Genomic DNA, 21706 nt, shown 5'->3' on the forward strand with positions numbered 1-21706 from the left:
CGGTCAAAAACTAGGTCAGTAGGTCTAAAAATAGAAAAACCTTGTGACCTCTCTAGAGGCCATACTTGTGAATGGATCTCCATAAAAATTGGTCAGAATGTTCATCTTGATGATATCTAGGTCAAGTTCGAAAGTTGGTCACGTGCCTTCAAAAAGTAGGTCAGTAGGTCAAATAATGAAAAAACGTTGTGACCTCTCTAGAGGCCATATTTTTCATGGGATCTGTATGCAAGTTGGTCTGAATGTTTATCTTGATGATATATAGGTCAGGTTTGAAACTGGGTCAACTGCGATCAAAAACTAGGTCAGTAGGTCTTAAAATAGAAAAACCTTGTGACCTCCCTAGAGGCCATACCCTTGAATGGATCTTCATGAAAATTGGTCAGAATGTTCACCTTGATGATATCTAGGTCAAGTTTGAAACTGGGTCATGTGCCTTAAAAAAACTAGGTCAGTAGGTCAGATAATAAAAAAACCTTGTGACCTCTCTAGAGGCCATACTTTTCATGGGATCTGTATGAAAGTTGGTCTGAATGTTCATCTTGATGATATCTAGGTCAAGTTTGAAACTGGGTCAACTGCGGTCAAAAACTAGGTCAGTAGGTCTAAAATTATTAAAATCTTTTGACCTCTCTAGAGGCCATATTTTTCAATGGATCTTCATGAAAATTGATTTGAATGTTCACCTTGATGATATCTAGGTCATTTTCAAAACTGGGTCACGTGCGGTCAAAAACTAGGCCAGTAGGTTTAAAAATAGAAAAACCTTGTAACCTCTCTAGAGGCCATATTTTTCATGAGATCTTCATGAAAATTAGTGAGAATGTTCACCTTGATGATACTTAGGTAAAGTTCAAAACAGGGTCACGTACCTTCGAAAACTAGGTCAATAGGTCAAATAATAGAAAAACCTTGTGACCTCTCTAGTTCAATTAATCGTCATGAATTTTGGACAGGATGATTGCCTTGATGAAATCTAGGTCATGTTCGAATATGGGTCATCTGGGGTCAAAAAGTAGGTCACTAGGTCAGATCAAAGGAAAACCTTGTGTATGCCGTAGAGGCTGTATTTTTCAATTAATCTTCATGAATTTTGGTCAGAATGATTGCCTTGATGGAATCTAGGTCGAGTTTGAATATGGGTCATTTGGGGTCAAAAAGTAGGTCACTAGGTCAGATCAAAGAAAAAGCTTGTATATGTGATAGAAGCTGTATTTTTCAACTAATCTTCATGAATTTTGGTCTGAATGATATCCTTGATCAAATCTAGGCCGATTTGGAAAAAGGGTCATCTAGGGTCAAAAATAAGGTCACTAGGTCAAATGAAAGAAAAACCTTTTGTATGCGATAGAGGCTGTACTTTTCATTTGATCTTATCCCAGATAACCTATATTTGAACTTGACCTATATTTCATCAATGCAATTATTCTGACCAAATTTCATGTGGGGTCAAATACGAGATCACTAGGTCAAATCACAGAAAATACTCACTCATACTCAAGAATTTAGCTCCAATTTTAATGATAATTGGTCAGAATATTTATTTCCATGAAATCACTAGGTCAAACATGTTTACACTATTATTTTGTGTTATAGTGTGTTTCTCAGGTGAGCGACCTAGGGCCATCTTGGCCCTCTTGTTTTTTTAGCTCACCTGTCAAAAAGTGACAAGGTGAGCTTTTGTGATCGCGCAGCGTGCATGCGTGCGTGTGTAAACTTTTGCTTGTGACCACTCTAGAGGTCACATTTTTCATGGGGTCTTTATGAAAATAGGTCAGAATGTTCACCTTGATGATATCTAGGTCAAGTTCGAAACTTGGTCACATATGGTCAAAAACTAGGTCAGTAAGTCTAAAAATAGAAAAACCTTGTGACCTCTCTGGAGGTCATATTTTCAAAACATCTTCATGAAAATTGGTCAGAATGTTCACCTTGATGATATCTAGGTCAAGTTCGAAACTGGGTCACGTGCCTTTAAAAACTAGGTCAGTAGGCCAAATAATAGAAAAACGTTGTGACCTCTCTAGAGGCCATATTTTTCATGGGATCTTTATGAAAGTTGGTCTGAATGTTCATCTTGATAATATCTAGGTCAAGTTCGAAACTGGGTCATGTGCGGTCAAAAACTAGGTCAGTAGGTCTAAAAATAGAAAAACCTTGTGACCTCTCTAGAGGCCATACTTGTGAATGGATCTTCATAAAAATTGGTCAGAATGTTCACCTTGATAATATCTAGGTCAGGTTCGAAAGCGGGTCAAGTGCCGTCAATTACTAGGTCAGTAGGCCAAATGATATAAAAACCTTGTGACCTCTCTACAGGCCATATTTTTCGGCGACGCCGTCTAAATTCGTTTTCGTTACCTATACCACGTGACTTCAGATTGCAAATCAAACTACTTGATAACGCATTATGGATAATTTATCAAAATGGAGTATTTATGCAACACTCTGTCTGATTGGACGAGAGTGTCAATTCCTTTCACTCTGTTGATTGTGCTATGCTGAGTGAAATGTAGACAAAGCGTTTATCCTAAACGACGCTGTTCAGAACAGTTTTAAAGCTAACTTTGGCTCAGTATATTTAGCAAGAATATTGATATATCTCAAAATGATAAGTAAGTTTAATAAATATGATAAAACCTGTTCAAATACCAACATATATCAAATTAAAGAAAGAGCTGAATACGGTCTGCGTATCACATGAATAAGGGTGTGATAAGAGTCTTTCCTGTAGAGAAGTGCTTTTTAAAAGATATTCCTTGTTACAGTTGTCGTCTGTATATGAAAAGGTTTCTTGCTTTTGTGACTTATTCAGATTGCATATTAAAATGAGTACTTGTTTGCTTTGATATATTTGTTATAAATTATTTAACTGATTTATTATATATGAATATTTTTCTTTAGTATGGTATGCAAATATTGAACTCAGTTGAAATCTGTTTTATTATATATATGCTATATAATAACTGAATCTCATTACTCTGAAGTGAAGGTACGCTGCATACAGTTTACCTATGTGATATGACTACGGCCACACTTTGCTTATGAAACAGAAATATTCAAATAATTACAATTGTATGTTTTGCTTGATCTTCACTTTTTTATAGGTGTGACGTCATTGTCCAAAGATTCATAAATAGCGAATATGCATTTGTTAAAGCGAGATCAGTTGACCTATTTTAGAAATAAATAAAAAATAATAAATAAAAAAAAAATCCTTTAATTTATTTTTTCTCATGTATTCTAATCAAACTTGATTTGTAGCATCTTTATTAGGCCCGCAGCCAACTTTGTTCAGCTGAGACATTTAATCCCTTTTAGGGGCTGCTAGAGCTAAAACTAGGAATGCCTTTATACAACGTCTCATGAACAGCTTGGTTGATCTTTGTCATACTTGGTCTGGAGCATCATTATAAGGTCCTCTTCCAAATTTATTTATATAGGAACTTGGGCCCTATTAGGGACCACTATAGCTAAAAGTAGATATGCCTTTCTTCGCATTAACCACTAAAATGTAATGGATTTTTATCAAACTCGATGTGTAACAATATCGTAAGGTCTCCTGCTATTTTGTTACAAATGGGGATAGGGACCAATTTAGCTAAAAATATAAATCTTCTCATGAACCGCTTCATGAATCTTCATCAAACTACTGCTGTAATTATTCATCTAAGGATAAACGAAACAAAATTGCAATCCTACGAAACCTTTGCGAAAAATTAAAAGAGAAACATTTAAATTGTTAAAGTGCGGTGTTTAGTTTTGCAATTTGAAAAATGTTAGATGAAAGATAAATAAATGTTAGATGAATAATTCATAAACTTCTTTTCTTATTACAATTCGCCGACCATCATTTTTAAAGATATTTCTTGTTTATTATTATTATTATGTACCTGGTACCAGATTTATATAGCGCCCTTTTCATGATGAATTTCACATTCAAAGGCGCTTTACTTAGTTCAAATGCAGCCACACAGGGCGCATAATTCATCCTCTACTAGTACAGACACAGAGCGATCTGACCAGAGGGACAGAGTGAGACAAAGCCCCCACGACAGAGAGATCAGAAATCAGATTGTCTGGCTAACTTAGCCTAGCTCTTTGCGAATAGACAGCCTGGTTCTTTAACGTGCCCAGTGTTTATGGGATCTGTATGAAAGTTGGTCTGACTGTTCATCTTGACGATATCTAGGTCAAGTTCGAAACTGGGTCAACTGCGGTCAAAAACTAGGTCAGTAGGTCTAAAAATAGAAAAACCTTGTGACCTCTTTAGAGGCCATACTTATGAATGGATCTTCATGAAAAATGTTCAGAATGTTTACCTTGATGATATCTAGGTCAAGTTGGAAACTGGGTCACGTGCCATCAATAACTAGGTCAGTAGGTCAAATAATAAAAAAACCTTGTGAACTCTCTAGAGGCCATATTTTTCATGGGATCTGTATGAAAGTTTGTCTGAATGTTCATCTTGATGATATCTAGGTCAAGTTCGAAACTGGGTCAACTGTGGTCAAAAACTAGGTCAGTAGGTCTAAAAATAGAAAAACATTGTGACTTCTATAGAGGCCATACTTTCAAATGGATCTTCAGGAAAATTGGTCAGAATGTTCACCTTGATGATATCTAGGTCAAGATCGAAACTGGGTCACGTGCCATCAATAACTAGGTCAGTAGGTCAAATAATAAAAAAAAATTGTGACCTCTCTAGAGGCCATATTTTTCATGGGATCTGTATGAAAGTTGGTCTGAATCTTCATCTTGATGATATCTAGGTCAGTTTTGAAACTGGGTCAACTGTGGTTAAAAACTAGGTCAGTAGGTCTAAAAATAGAAAAACCTTGTGACCTCTCTAGAGGCCATATTTTTCATGGGATCTGTATGAAAGTTGGTCTGAATCTTCATCTTGATGATATCTAGGTCAGTTTTGAAACTGGGTCAACTGTGGTCAAAAACTAGGTCAGTAGGTCTAAAAATAGAAAAACCTTGTGACCTCTCTAGAGACCATACTTTTGAATGGATCTTTATGAAAATTGGTGAGAATGTTCACCTTGATGATATCTAGATCAAATTCGAAACTGGGTCACATGCCTTCAATAACTAGGTCAGTAGGTCAAATAATAAAAAACGTTGTGACCTCTTTAGAGGCCATATTTTTCAATGGATCTTCATGAAAATTGGTCAGAATTTTTATCTTGATGATATCTAGGTCAGGTTCAAAACTGGGTCACATGAGCTGAAAAACTAGGTCACTATGTCAAATAATAGAAAAAACGACCTCATACTTGGTTCAAAACTGGGTCATGTGAGGACAGGTGAGCGATTCAGGACCATCATGGTCCTCTTGTTTATTTTAGCAAGACCATAGTTATGGCCCTTGGTTAAACAAAAGTATGTATAAAAGGCTAAAAGTTTGTGTCACATACACGTCAGAATGTATTCAATTTCTTTTATCTTGTGTTTCTTGAATATGTTTTGAAGTATCAAAATCTGTACATCTAATTTTCTTTTATTTCTTATGGTTGTGTAACTATCCTACTAAGGTTTCCCATTCTGCATTTCTCCAGAATACATTTCCATATCCTTTTGTTAAACATGGCCAGATATTTCACATTTAAAGTACGAGTTTTGGAGAATCATGTTCTTATAGTAAAAACGATCCATAATGTAGGTTGGAATCACAAGAAGGGAGATTAGTGTTGCGTACAGTTAGAATAATAAAACAAAGATTACTTCCCATTATGCCAACTGATTTAATGCAAGGCTCTAGCAACTGACATTGCAAGTGCATAGTTATTAATGAATTATTAAGCAACTTAATACTTGTATATGTTTAGGTTGTTTCAGGATCAAGCATTTTAGTTGTTCAAATTGTCTTGTGCAGCATCCATCTTAGTTCACATTTCACATAAACATGTTTTACTCTAAAGCTACTGGTCAGCATTACACTAAACTTGGTCTGTAGCATCCTGGCATAGTCTCCACAAACTTGTTCAAATGGATCTGCTTGACCAAACCCCTTTTAGGGCCCATTGGGGCTAAAAATAGGATAAGCTTTAAACAACTTCCCATGAACTGCTTGATGGATCTTCATCAAATTTGGCCTGTAAGATCATTGTAAGATGCTCACTAAAATATGTTTCAAATGAGGGGGAGAAGAATTTGCCCCTTTATGGGGCCACTAGAGCTAGAAATAAGATTTTTTAAAACTTCTTCTCATCAACAGTTTGACTGATCTTCATCTTTAGCATGGTTATAAGGTCCTCTTTAAAAGAAATTAAAATGGGGGCACTTGGCCCCTTTTAGGGACTGCTAGAGCTAAAAATAGAAATGCTTTTTAACAACTTTTCATGGGCCTGTATCATTATTATATTTATTATTGGAAATATCTTTAGACCATGCAGAAAGTATGTACTTTGGTATAAGAAAAAGGTTGAAGGCACTATTTAAAGAAAATCAGGCACTGCTATTTTCTAACATCATTACTGGAATTTCACACTGAACATGATATTTATATAGAAACAATTTTGGGGAAATGCTGTTGCATTTTCTAAACTTTTAAAAGTGAAATTTTCAAATGGCTAGAAATAGTTTTAGTTGAGTAAGATTAGAATTCGAAAATCTAATAAATTTAATGTACAAACAGTATTAATATGACCATTTTTCTCTTTACTTGATAATCCAAGTTCTATGGACAAAAAGCTTTGCTATATGTACTATACAAGTATGGTAAAGGCTCATTGGGAATAATGAACTTCCATCTGACAGATGCACTTGGAACAGTAGTGTCTTAATTTTGTCTTTACATAGTGTCTACAAAATTTGTCTTGTAGCAATGTTCCCCTGCCTATCAAATTTTCAATGTCTTATCGAAGAGATCGCATAATGTAAGGATAAAGAAGTTATATGAAGATATAGTATCATAGAATGACATTATCTCCATTTATTTATTTGGAAAGGACTGACCAATACAAACCATTGTATAACATAAAAACACAAATAATAGCGTGAAAGGTATTTTTATTCATTTACTTAACTGAAAAGGAAAACCAATTATCATCATGGACTAGCTAGAAACACATTACCCTTATCATGCTGGACGTGATTGATACTGCCTTTGAGACCAGTGCAGATCATGATCAGACTGCACGGATGTGAAGTCTGATCATGACCTGCACTGTTAGCCATTCACTCAGTATCTTTTTGGTATTCACCCCTATTAACAGTTAATGGTACTTTCCAATTTGAAAGATGGACAAGTTCATTATAGAAATTTAGCAGGGTAAAGGTTAGAGTATACAACAACAGTACTGAATTGCATTTCATATGATAATAAAAATGATATGTAATTACAAGCGCGTTAGCCTATGTTTCAAGAATGCTTGCACCTTTAACTTGACAGACTATAAGATTCTTTCACTGGTTGTAGGTGCAGATGGGAATTTCCGGTCTCGAGGGTAACTGTTTAGGCGGTTACTCGGCTGGAGCCTCGTAACCGCGTAAACAGTTACCCGAGAGCCAGATATTCCCATCTGCACCTGCAACCAGTGATAGAATCTTTTTCTTGCATACCATATTAAACAAAGAAGAGTAAAAAATAAATTCAGACAAATGATTTTCTTACAGCACTTTTTTCTTATAGTAGCATATTAACAAAGCGCGGGAACTTTACGACCGTAAACGTAACGTTTTTTGAATCGAGAAATATGTTATAACTTTAAAGGAACAAGGAGGAACTATCAAAGTATTTAATTTTTATCCCGTTTTACGAAAAACATTATTTTTACTACACACATCTGTACATATGTAGTTCGTTTTACGTCATTTACAGCACAGCACGAGAGTCATTTTACACCCTGGGGTGTTAAAGATGGAATTTTCCAGCACCGGTGAAATCACCAGAAATCCCCGTTTGGTATGCAAGAAAAGATAATATAGAGCTAAAGAATTACCTCTCTGAATATGTGTGTCAAAGCCATCCTCAGTATATTTCAATGCTATGAACTGTGATATAAAGATTGGAGCAGTATAACCTGAATGCAGGATAGATTTGAACATGGCCTTGCTTTACAGTGTCAATAACGTATTTGTATACAACCTCAATGGCTTATCTTGTTATTAGGATGAATTAACATATATTCGCATGAATGCTGATATATAGGCTTAGGCATGTTAGGAGTGCTTATAACCATGTAAGACATGTCATTGCTGTTTAATGAGTTTTTAAATACCTTACTAAACACAGGAGCCTGTGTGGCCAAATGGCTATAGTCATTGACTTTGAATCCTTGCCCCTCAATGGTTTGGGTTTTAAACCCTGCTTGTGTAGGATTTATCATGTGAGGAAGCTGTCCATTTGGCTCGTGGAAGGTGTTTGGTTCTACTCAGTTGCCTGACAATGCCTGTAGAGGCCAAAGGGGTCCGACACGTGTGGATCACCTTAATATGGCATAATAAATAGTCCTAAGGCACTGGGGGCAAAAACATTGGTCAATAGATATATAACTGTGACCAGGGAAATTGCTCTCTATGGGCCCTTCAACTACCTCACTCAACAAAAAAACCCAAATTTTTAACACGCTTCATTGCATCCATTGTTTCTCTCTGTGAATTTCAGGGCTATGCATTGCCACTCATGAAAACACATAACTTTAATCCATGCCTTAAACGATGTTCATTTTGTCAAGCTTTGTATGTCACAATAACGAATAAATTTCGATCCATTTACACGCGTTCGTACACACGGAATGCATCAGTAAAATGACTCTTGAACGCAAATTGTCGGTAAAAAATTGCTACAGTCCGATAAACAAACATATTTACTAATACTCACCACTAATGTTATATTTATTTTTCACTTAACACAGACGAAAATCAGTTCCAAGTAAATTTTAAAAATATTTCCCCCACCATCCTCCATCTTTACTGGTGAGTGCCATTTGACAGAATGGGTGATGTAACAAGTGATTTTAAAGCGCTTAGCCAGTCAAATCATTTGTTACATCACCGGTTCTGTCAATAGCACGCGACATGGAAAATGGAGTATGTTGGCGAAAATGTTTTGAAATTTACTTGGAACTGATTTTTGTCTATGTTAAGTGAAACAGAAACATTTCAACAGTGGTGAGTGTTAGTAAAATATGTTTGTTTATCGATCTGTAGCAATTACTCGCCGATAATTTGAATTTAAGAGTCATTTTATTGATGCATTCCGTGTGTACGAATGCGTGTAAATGGATCGAAATTTATTCGTTATTGTGACATACAAAGCTTGACAAAATGAACATCGTTTAAGGCATGGATTAAAGTTGTGTGTTTTCATGAGAGGCAATGCATAGCGCTGTAATTCACAGAGAGAAACAATGGATGCAACGAAGCCTGTTAAAATTTTTGGGGGCTTTGTAGAGTGAGGTGGTTGAAAGGCCCATAGAGAGCAATTTCCCTGGTCACAGTTATATATCTATTGACCAATGTTTTTGCCCCCAGTGCCTTAGGACTATTTATTATGCCATATTAAGGTGACCCACACGTGTCGGACCCCTTTGGTAGAGCAAGTGACACAGTTATCGACAGTCTACAGTTATCGACAGTTCTGTTGATCTTAATTGATTTTTAAGTAAAAATAACGTCATGGAAACCCAATAAAATCAAAATGTACCAGAAAAATATTTTATGTGTTCGTTTCATCGGTTTTGGAAAGCTGTTCGCCATATTTTTGACAAAGGGGTCCGACACGTGTGGGTCACCTTAATATGGCATAATAAATAGTCCTAAGGCACTGGGGGCAAAAACATTGGTCAATAGATATATAACTGTGACCAGGGAAATTGCTCTCTATGGGCCTTTCAACCACCTCACTCTACAAAGCCCCCAAAAATTTTAACACGCTTCGTTGCATCCATTGTTTCTCTCTGTGAATTACAGCGCTATGCATTGCCTCTCATGAAAACACACAACTTTAATCCATGCCTTAAACGATGTTCATTTTGTCAAGCTTTGTATGTCACAATAACGAATAAATTTCGATCCATTTACACGCGTTCGTACACACGGAATGCATCAGTAAAATGACTCTTAAATTCAAATTATCTGCGAGTAATTGCTACAGATCGATAAACAATCATATTTTACTAACACTCACCACTGTTGAAATGTTTCTGTTTCACTTAACATAGACAAAAATCAGTTCCAAGTAGATTTCAAAACATTTTCGCCAACATACTCCATTTTCCATGTCGCGTGCTATTGACAGAACCGGTGATGTAACAAATGATTTGATTGGCTAAGCGCTTTAAAATCACTTGTTACATCACCCATTCTGTCAAATGGCACGCGCCAGTAAAGATGGAGGATGGTGGGGGAAATATTTTTAAAATTTACTTGGAACTGATTTTCGTCTGTGTTAAGTGAAAAATAAATATAACATTAGTGGTGAGTGTTAGTAAATATGTTTGTTTATCAGATTGTAGCAATTTTTTACCGACAATTTGCGTTCAAGAGTCATTTTACTGATGCATTCCGTGTGTACGAACGCGTGTAAATGGATCGAAATTTATTCGTTACTGTGACATACAAAGCTTGACAAAATGAACATCGTTTAAGGCATGGATTAAAGTTGTGTGTTTTCATGAGTGGCAGTGCATAGCCCTGAAATTCACAGAGAGAAACAATGGATGCAACGAAGCGTGTTAAAAATTTGGGGTTTTTTGTTGAGTGAGGTAGTTGAAGGGCCCATAGAGAGCAATTTCACTGGTCGCAGTTATATATCTATTGACCAATGTTTTTGCCCCCAGTGCCTTAGGACTATTTATTATGCCATATTAAGGTGATCCACACGTGTCGGACCCCTTTGATTTTTGACTGACCAGAGACAATTTCGTCAGGCACTGTTTGTTGTCATTTCTAAAAATAGAAGTGCCTACGTAACGCGGTAAGAGTACCGGTGTCCTAAATCTGGCTTCTGGAAAATTTCGCTGTAGTTTTGGCGGGTTATTTATGTTAATTTGCTCCTATGACGTATTTTTGTAGGTTGCATACCACTAAATATTACATGCATCTATTGTAGGTGTCAAATTGGGGGGTGTCGATAACTATCTCCGAATTTCAGTGATGTCTACAGTTATCGACACGGTCCCTAATAATATTTAAAAATGTTACAAAATGAATATTTGAGTCATCAAACCTCTTTTCTTATTTAAATTTAGTATAGCAAAATGGTTTATATATAGCATTTAGATGATTACAAACCATTTTTCCCTGAGTTTAATTGTTATCTGAACATAACATGAGGTTTAAATATTCTCCCTCAAAACTGAGGTTGCCATCAACATACTGAGGGATGGCTTCGCTGTTTTTGCTTTGGCCAAGATGTATGCTGTGCCCTGCACAACTTTACATGTAAAATGAAAATGGCAGGCCGGGTACCAGAAGAGCCAAAATGACCTGGACTACCATCATTCTTGACACAACGGAGGAAAATCTGCTGTTCCGTTACGCAGACTTAATGGTGAACATTGGTACAAAGACAAATACATCTATATGAATAAAATCTATGTTTCCTTTTACCAGTTTCCAAGGAAATGAATATGTCATAATTGGTAATTTTCAAATCCAAGATGCGCGACCGTATTCACATATGGTAAAACACCATATAGACCTTACACTGATATTATTTCTGTGTAGTACTCTCGGCGATCCAATAAAATTTATTTTAGTGTCATTAATTGAATCAGTTAAACAATTAGTGGCAAATTAATTTGCATATGTTGATGTCGTAACCATGTGATTTGAAGGAGAGGCTAGCTAGCGTGTCGTCTGCACATTTTTAAAAAAAGTAAACAGTTTTACGTGAATAAGTTGAACTTTGCTATATTTATTTATAAAATACTGCATAAAATATCCAGAAAATTAAATGTCATATATAGCTGTCGATAACTGTATCCAGATGTCGATAACTATGTCAGCAAGGGAGATCGATTTTTTGATCGTCATAACGTGGACATATCACAGTAACCGGGAAATACCTTTCCAAAGGGCCAATCAAAAACCGTTTTACATAGTAGGATAGATATTACAACAAGTAAACAAAGAATGTAATTTGTGTATTTATATTTAGATTAAACTGTCGATAACTGTGTCACTTGCTCTAGAGGCACTTTGGGTCTTTCTTATGCCTTAAAAGCAGGAAGTTGCCACAACTTTGTACCATGTTATTGTGTAGGTGCGATGTTAAAAACAAACAAAACAAAAGCTCCCTTAACATAATAACTCGATCGTTTAAATAAACCAAATTTAATGTATAAAATATAGCTGTTAACAGAATAACACTGAGTAAAATGACGTGAGAAATGACGTAACACTTCCACAGGCACCCTCTTCAGGTTATCGGCATGGGTTATTTGATTCTGTCCAAATTTAAAGCAGTTTTGTTACTATGTTGTAGTAAGATATATAATAATAAGAAAACCAAACGTATACTGCACATAATAGAGCAGATCAATATAAATATATATTTACATGTATTTGCTATTGGTAAATATGATAATATCTGACATGATTATTCTGAGTTTTAGTTACTTCCTCTTTGAAGATAAAGTTTAGATATAATTATGCCAGGTAATTGATTGAGCCATATCAAGTGAATGCATATCTGCTCAGGTGATAAGTAAATCTTATACCATGCAGTCATGTTTGAAATAAAATCATACTCGGAGATAATGCTTGCATATCAAAAGTAGATCTAACACCTATGTAAGCAATGAAAGTTAATTCAGCATGTTCAGTAGTACTTTATCAAACATCAAGAACCAAAAGTCAGCTGTTTATAGACTTATCAAAAACAAAAGAAAACAAGTGAAGACTCCCACAGATGCAGCCCCGAGTGCCCATAGGAGTCCTTGACCTTTCGATTGTGAAATATAGGCCATTGCCAGTATGATACCTCTGATAAATAAGATACCGCTAATGAACTCTAGGAACAAATCAGAGATGGCCCATGGATATGTGTATCCCCATACATTTGAGTCAGTCTTACGAACGAAGAGATAAAGGAACAGAAGTGTCCCAACCACTAACAGTGTGGAAACATGCACTAGTATTATTGCATGTGCGGGTGTGAATCCTCTCAGTGTAACTCTCAATGAATCTATCATATGTAGTAGCCCTTGTCTAAGCCCGTTTGTAAATCCCTCGGCATTGACATAGTAGATGAAGGTGTCTTGTAGGTCTGTCACTACATCTTTTGTTAGGTAGTAGGATGCTTTCAGGCCTGCTGACACATGCACCTATATAGCATTGATAAATTGTTTGTAATTTATTATTTTATCAAGTGTAGGTAGATCTAGAATGTATTGAAAGTTGCAAAAATTACAGAATAAAATGCCTCTCAATAAATTTATACATTGCATGATAAATCTTCATTAAAGGAAGAACCTTATTTTTGTGATAATTCATACATACCAGATTTTCTTTCTTAAAGGGAAAGGCAACATTGTTCTCGTGTTAATTCTATCTGCCAGGATTTCTTAAATCATTCGAAGAAGTGAAAAAAATTTCAAAATCGGATTAAAAATGAAAAAGTTACGAGCATTTAAATATTTGATAAAAAAGGCGGCCATTTTGTTTCCATGGCAACAAAAAAAACAAAATGGCGGCTTTATTAAATTTCTAGATGCATATTTGAACTGTATATACTGATTTCTGTAAAACAACTTCTCTACTTTTTCCAGCTACACTGAGAGAAATTACCATGTTTTACATCTTATTCTCAAGAAAGTTAGAAAAAGTAATCTATTAAAACGTTATTTGCTCAATAAATAATTCAGCAGTGTGTAAATGACGTCAAAAACGCATTAAAATGGCTGCCTCCATGATAAGCCATTTTCTTAAATTTCAAACTGCCATATCTTTTTCAATAGTGGTGCGATTTTAAAAATTCAGCGTTATGAAATGCTTGAGGATGGCTTTCATTTAAAATTAACTTATTATCAAGCTTTCCTTGCCCTTTAACATCAGTAATTAAAGGTGTAATTGAAAATGTAATCCTAAATAAAAGTAATATTACCTTGTTGAATTCCCTACAGTACAGAATGATGACGTCATTATAGCACGACCCAAGGGACCATATCAGGCGTAAGTTGTCTGCAAAATTTCTCATAATTTCTTCCTGTTCTGTGTTTGACGGATACCTTAGCTCTAGATCTAAGTATGGCTCTAGCCTACCGCATTCATTGCTACATCTAAAAAGAATGATGTAACTTTAGCAAACTAGAATAAATTGCGCCTGAATGGTATGATGACAGAGCGTTACTCGTCTTTTCATTGATTCTGTTTATAGCGTTTACATTTTTAGCTCGACTATTCGAACTTTTGGACTTATCCATATGCCGGCCTAGGCGTCGGTGTCGGCGTCCCGATTTGAGTAAGTTTTTGTATGTAAGCTGGTATCTCGGTAACCACTTGTGTCAATGGATTGAAACTTCACACACTTATTCACTGTGAAGATCTTAAACTGATTTAGATTGCAAAGGTTCCCTTTTTCGACTTGTATCTTTTGCAGATGACAAAGTTGTTGAATGATCGAGCGTTGCTGTTCTCCGACAGCTCTTGTTTATTGGAGTCACACATGTCTGTCCGTTGGTCCGTCCACCATGTCAGTCAACTGTGGGAAGGTTAACATTAAACTAGAATCAATTATTAATATCATCATGACAACGTGTATGGTGCACCAGCCAGGTTACAAGGTCCAAGGTCAAGGTCATACTTGGAGTCAAAGGTCAAATGGCTTAACTTCGTGTCCGTTCTATATTGTCCAAAGCGCTTGGAAGATTTTCATGAAAAACTAACATCAACTGTTATCCTCACTAAGACTCACCCAGGTCACGAGGTCCAAGGCCAATGCTACACTTCTAGGTCCATGGTTAAATAGCTCATCTTACTGTCTGCCCCATGTCATCTTAAATGCTGGGAAAACCTAGCATCATTTGTTAACCTGACCATGATGACATACATATCGCACAACCTAGGTAACTAGGTCCAAGGTCATTGACATAGATTTAGATCAAAGGTCAAACAGTTTTACTTTTTGACCGCTCCGCTTGGATGATTTTCATTAAACTGTTAGCCTCACCAAGACACATTCAGATGCACAACCTAGATCATTTAGGTCCAAAGCTAAGGTCACACTTTGTGGTCAAAGGTCAAATAGCGTAACTTTTTGTCTGAATCATATCGTCTCGGAAAATTTTAATTAAACTAACATCGATTGTTGACCTCACCAAAACGACGCGAAGAAGGCATAACCAATCTTACTAGACCGACGGCCAAGTTCACTTTGGACATCAGAGATCAAATAACTTAACTCTGTGACCGCTCGATATCGTCTAAGCTGCTTGGAATATATTCATAAAACCAACATCAATTAATTTGTTAACCTTACCAAAACGACATGAATGGAATATAACGTGGTCACAAGGTCCAAGGTCAAGGTCACATTTGGACTTCAAAGATAAAATATTTGACTTTCTGTCCACTCCATATAGTTTAAACCGCTTGGATAATTTTCATGAAACTAGCAACAGCTGTTAACTCAATCAAAACGTCGTGCAGGGTGCACAACCAAGGTCACTAGATTCAGTTCCAAAGTCAAACTTAAAATCCAACGGTCATTATCTCCAACCTATTACTTTTTCTGTATTGAAGCGGCGTCTCCTGGGGATAGACTGGATAGAGATCATAAAAATCGTCTTTATTTGGCACATGGTTCATAAGCTCAGTACCAAGACGAACATAGATCAGGATATATCATTCATATCTGTCGTATAAATGAATTAAAATAAGTATGTCTAGACATGACATAAGGTAAGCTACACAAGAACAAGCAGATTTATAAATGAAAAAAGAAGACGTTAGTTTATTTAAGTATAAGATAATAATTTTTCAATTGCTTTATGAAAATAACAGGATTTACAAATCTGGGCTCTGGAGGTCGGGTATAAGTATCTTGTCAATGACTGCAACCGCCACGATAAAACTCTCCGATTCACCATTGGTATTCACACACAGCGTAGATGTTTTCCTTTGTAGCTCTCTAAGTTGTCCATCTAGGAACATACCTGCTCGTATAAAGTAAGTTCACAATAATCTTTTCTAAAACGGATAGTTGTCATAAGAATAACAGGAAATATACACATTTTATATGGACAAAATCAATGGTTAATACTATGTTGCGTAGATTGAAATTGCCGATAAACAGGTTCTGAAGGAAAAATAAACAAAAGCGTATACTTTAAAGTGGAGCACCATATCGATAATACCGATATGATGCTCTTTTTAAGGTAAACGTAGTTGTAATATATGGCCTATTTGTTTGAAATTTTATACACCTTAAAAAGCGAACCACACAAATGTTAAACAACATCACCGTTGCAGCAAAGTGCTCTTATAATAAATTGTGAAATTATTAAGTACCACATACCTGTGTTATCTGAGTCTATCAGCTTGTCTGGATCACACAAGAAGTGTCTTCCATTAATTTTGGGCCGTCCACATAATTTATGATCAACTAGAGGGTTGGGAAAACTGCACTGTGTCCACAACCGTTCGTGGGTGTACGGCACATGTATGTAACTGTATCCCTCAAAGTGATACGACAATCCCTGGCACAGAGGGTATCCGAATGAGTTGTTGACAGCGGCGTCGCCTTTTACGCTTGAGTATAACGTGCATAGGAGGTACCCGAGCAAAATCATATTCCAGTACCTATGATATTTACAGACAGTTATTCTGAAAGTATAAAGTACGCAATAAAGCTCATGTTCCATTATATTGGCATCTCACAGAAACAAAGTTTATTCATTTTCGGTAGAGTTCTATCATGTATGTCAAACTCTATATGAGCCGCACCGTGAGAAAACCAACATAGTGCATTAGCGTCCAGCATGGATCCAGACCAGCCTCCGCATCCGCGCAGTCTGGTCAGAATCCATGCTGTATGCTAACGTTTCTCTAATTGCAATAGGCTTTGAAAGCGAACAGCATGGATCCTGACCAGACTGCGCGGACGCAAAGACACTATGATGGTTCTCCCATGGTGCGGCTCATATTTCACATGCAGAAAAGAGAACAGAAAAGTTAGGTTTACGTAATACATATCAGAAATTAAATAAAAATATGAATACAGTATTTTAGCAAAGTTATATTTTGTTACTACTTGTAGTATATTTTCATGCAGAAAATATTCTAACGATATCACGTTTCAGTTTCTATAAAACCAACATTCTGAAACCATGATTCAGGTATATATTAATACAGTGTATACTGTATAATAATTTGCAGTTTATCAAAATTCTTACTGTGAACAGTTCCAGTATTTCCACTGAAAAATACGAAACAAATACGTCTTAAATCCTCAACAATGTCATTGTCATATTACAACGATTTCCAAAACAAAATGCTCTTTATGAACATCTTGAGTGGCGCTGAAACTTGAAAACAAAACATCTTTTAACATCACAAAGACGAGATATGAATAATGAAAAGAAAACGAATAATCAAAGAAGCTAATGTTTGAAAAGTGACATGTAAAGATCCTGTGGTCGTGTTTGTCATTAATATTTCAATCAAAGAAATAATCTAATAGGTCGAATCCTAGGCAGACAGTATTTTATGGTATTTTAAACTTTACAATTAGAACTCATATTTTCTAACTGTAACTTTCACCCGCAAAGGATGGACCAACATGATTTATATAAAAAAATATTTCTACTATGAAAACATGTTAGACAAAAAAGACAAAAAAAATTTGAAACAGAACATCGCTGAGCGTAGACAATATTTCTGAAATATTTTATAACTTTCCACATCACATACATGGGTATATGAATATATGTAACATTTTATAATTATGTTCTTACATGTCCATGTACAGATGGTAAATACGCCCCTTAAATAGGTTCCTCAGTGCTTTTATTAAACATTCATCGTTCTTGCAGGTATAATGATTACATTATTGTATCCATTAATAATTCACTTTAAATTTGTTACATGTATGATAAAATAAACGTAATCATAATAAAAACAACAAATGAACATATATCGTCATGAGTGACCTGTAGGAATAAAATATTTCATATTTTTCTGGTATTTTAAACTGTAAAGAAGTAGTATTAACGATCAGTTTAAAATCTTTAAATTATATTATTTTACAATAATAATAATTAATAATGCAATACCATATTAAGAATAAATTGATCGATTTAGATATTTACTAGTAATCTCCCAAGCTCATGCGTCAAAAATACAGGAAAGTCCGTTTAATATATAACTGTATACATGCACAAGTATAAAGGAGAAGAAAATCCAATTAACAGCCACCTCCTGTACGTTTTTTTTATGATTCTGTGTCACAAAATACACAATAAACATAAAATATAATAAAATGATTTGTGATTTTTGAGGAATTAACCTAAATCTCGTTTAATATATATACAAGAACAAACACTTGATGTTAAAGTCCCATTTTAACTTTAAGCTATCGATACATTGCATACCAATAATGTGAAGGCATTTATATCCCTATGTAAACTAATTTTATTGGATGCCATAAATGGGAAGGAGTCTCTAATTATATTAGGTTTACACTCTGTAGAAACATCGACAGCGATAGCATCATTCATATAGAATGTTGACAGCATTATCTGCATGGAGTGGGCACCTTGAACGCTACACAGAATAAAAACCTTGACGTCGTTCTCACCTTATCATCTGGAAATCTCGGAATAGAATTAAGACCTTAACAGCTTTCTTACCATATCATCTGCGACATAGAGTAGAAACATTGAGAGCGTTCTCACCTCATCATTGGAAATCTCATCAAAGAGTTAAGACCTTAATAGCGCTCTCACCTTATCATCTGGAAATCTCGGAATAGAATTAAGACCTTAACAGTTTTCTTACCATATCATCTGCGACATACAGTAGAAACATTGACAGCGCTCTCACCTCATCATTGGAAATCTCGTCATAGAATTAAGACCTTAACAGCGCCCTCACTTTACCATCTGGAAATCTTGGAATTTAACAGCGTTCTTACCATATCATCTGGAAATCGCGATATAGAATAGAAACATTGACGTCGTTCTCACCGAAATATCGGGATAGAATTAAGACCTTAACAGCGTTCTTACCATATCTGGAAATCTCGTCATAGAGTTAAGACCTTAACAGCGCCCTCACCTTATCATCTGGAAATCTTGGAATTTAACAGCGTTCTTACCATATCATCTGGAAATCGCGATATAGAATAGAAACATTGACGTCGTTCTCACCGTACCATCGGGAAATCTCGGGATAGAATTAAGACCTTAACAGCGTTCTTACCATATCTGGAAATCTCGTCATAGAGTTAAGACCTTAACAGCGCCCTCACCTTATCATCTGGAAATCTTGGAATTTAACAGCGTTCTTACCATATCATCTGGAAATCGCGATATAGAATAGAAACATTGACGTCGTTCTCACCGTACCATCGGGAAATCTCGGGATAGAATTAAGACCTTAACAGCGTTCTTACCATATCTGGAAATCTCGGCGTAGAATAAAAACATTGACAGCGAGTGTTCTCACATTATCATCTGGAAATCTCGGCATGGAATAAAAGCATTGATATCGTTTTTATCTTATTATCTGGTAATCTCGGCAAAGAATAAAGACCTTGACATCGTTTTCACATTTTCAACTGGAAATCTACATGATCTATAGAACAGAAAAAGTTACAGTGTTCTCACCGTATCAACTGGAAATCTTGGCGTGGAATAAAACGACTGACAGTGTTCTCACTTTACCATCTGGAAATATCGACACAGAAACAGAACCAAACCGTTCTAGACAAAATCCTATCTTATATAGACTCCTCAAAAATTATCAATTTGACATAAATTTAAATTTGTCATTGATATGGAGAATGGAAAATCTCGACAAGGGATCATTCCCTACATTGACAGCAGAGTTGTCCTTGACATGAGGTTGAAACCCGAGACGGGTAGCTGGCAAACGTGTTTATTGTGTCAAATGTGTAAGCATATTTACTGGACATCGGCGAGTTGTGAAAAATGGAAAATCTCGCTGTCACACTATCTGGCATGGGAAAACGTTTTGTGAATTTTAGATACGTAACATTTCAAAGCATTAAAATCTCTGTACGTTAAACCCAACAAAAAATAAAAATAAAATCTCTGTAAAAGAAATGTATTCTACTTAAGATGCATTTTATAATGCCGACAAACGTATTTTATAATTCCGACAAACGTATTTATAATTCCGACAAACGTATTACCTTTAAGACTTTAAACTGTGTTCACGTTCACAGCAGTACGAAGGACACAAAGAAGTATAAATCGATAGTTAGAGATAAAAGTTAATCAGTTGTAAGGAAGATTAAGATTTGTATATGCCATTTTCTTAAAACGTTACATTAAATAGCTAAAATGAAATCTTTTCTTCTTTTCAAAGGGTTAATTTAAGCATTCGTTGATAGCACTGACAATGTCCAAAACGCATAAACAGTGTTACTTCCCCTTATCGGTACTGTGACAGTATTATCTCTGCCCGATCGTGAGCGTGACCCGACATGTTCTTAAACAAGTTTTTAAAGTCAAAAAGTTAAGTAAATTGACATCTATGCAATATCCAAAGAGTATAATCCAAACAGACTATCACAATCAAGAAACAACTGTGAAAATCTTAACGTGCGGCACCCAGCAGACAATATAGCCAATGGAGCATGGCTGTTTTTGGCAACAGAAGTTGCTGTACTGTAATAGTGAGTATACCATCTTCTGTCTGGTCTTTACAACAGTGTCATTCCGGGTGTCTCGCGCTGATGGTACCACCGAAGTGTTCACTTGTCTTTTTTCTTCTATTTTAAATTAATCTGATAATTGATTCATTCGTAAGTACATTTTTTTTCATGCTGTTACTGATAAATGCTGTCACAAGTTAAATTGATTATTGACATTTCTGAATACTTTATAGCATGAACATATTTGCTTGTGTGTCTTTTTAATGAGGGTTGTCCAAAGCATGCTCCGATTGATCTTACGTTAACTAGCACATAGTTTTTAAGTCACGGGAAAAAATCAACGTTCTCAGCATTAAATACGTGGTATTTGCCAATTACAGAACGCTATACGGACTTTACCGCTGTTATGCTGCTTTATGGAACAAAAACATTATATTGACTGATGAGATATTCGGCTGTTGTTTTTTTCTTACCGGCCGAAAACATTACTGGACTACTTTCCCTTTATCAGTAGAGCAAACTATACGTCAGTTTGAAACTACATGTTCTTCTCATTGTCTCATACGGAAGAAGTGGCAGACTCGATGATAGGCATTTCGTAAAGCACACTGAACTGGTTTGTTCAGCATCCTTGTATGAATATCTCGATGGTTGCGCTTAACCCATTTTAGAGGCCGCCAGAGATAAAAATAGAAAAACTATACACTATAGATAAACTTGGTCTGTGGCATCCTTGGGTGGGCCTTTCTCATTTAAAAAAAAATGTTTCCGCTTGATTGCAGGGAGGGGCATCAATGGCTAAAACACATATAAATGTTTAAACAATTTCTTCTCACAGACCACGTGATGAATCTCCGCCGGATCTGATCTATAGTTCCCTTTGGTTAGACCTCTCTCAAGTTTTCTTTCAAA

General features: G+C 35.8%; 1 protein-coding gene across 1 annotated transcript; it reads right to left on the reverse strand.

Moving 5' to 3' along the window:
• Positions 1-12272: 12272 nt before the first annotated feature.
• LOC123534800 (uncharacterized) lies at positions 12273-18535 on the reverse strand. The gene is made up of 6 exons (XM_053520123.1): positions 18264-18535; positions 17349-17480; positions 16472-16779; positions 15965-16109; positions 14060-14234; positions 12273-13280 (listed from the first exon to the last, which is right to left on the reverse strand). Exons 3-6 carry the CDS (start codon positions 16743-16745, stop codon positions 12819-12821), a joined length of 1056 nt encoding a protein of 351 aa, XP_053376098.1. The 5' UTR covers positions 16746-16779; positions 17349-17480; positions 18264-18535; the 3' UTR covers positions 12273-12818.
• Positions 18536-21706: the final 3171 nt, after the last annotated feature.

This window comes from Mercenaria mercenaria, chromosome 12 (assembly GCF_021730395.1).
Source record: "Mercenaria mercenaria strain notata chromosome 12, MADL_Memer_1, whole genome shotgun sequence".
NCBI lineage: Eukaryota > Metazoa > Mollusca > Bivalvia > Venerida > Veneridae > Mercenaria > Mercenaria mercenaria.

What these genes read in the sequence shown, in the direction of transcription:
- LOC123534800 (XM_053520123.1), bottom strand. Translation starts at nt 16,745, where the DNA reads ATGATTTTGCTCGGGTACCTCCTATGCACGTTATACTCAAGCGTAAAA. An exon ending in GACCTCCAGAGCCCAGATTT is followed by an intron (nt 14,235 to 15,964) that starts GTAAATCCTGTT and finishes CATTCTTTTTAG; the next exon opens with ATGTAGCAATGAATGCGGTA. An exon ending in ACTGTAGGGAATTCAACAAG is followed by an intron (nt 13,281 to 14,059) that starts GTAATATTACTT and finishes AATGCTATATAG; the next exon opens with GTGCATGTGTCAGCAGGCCT.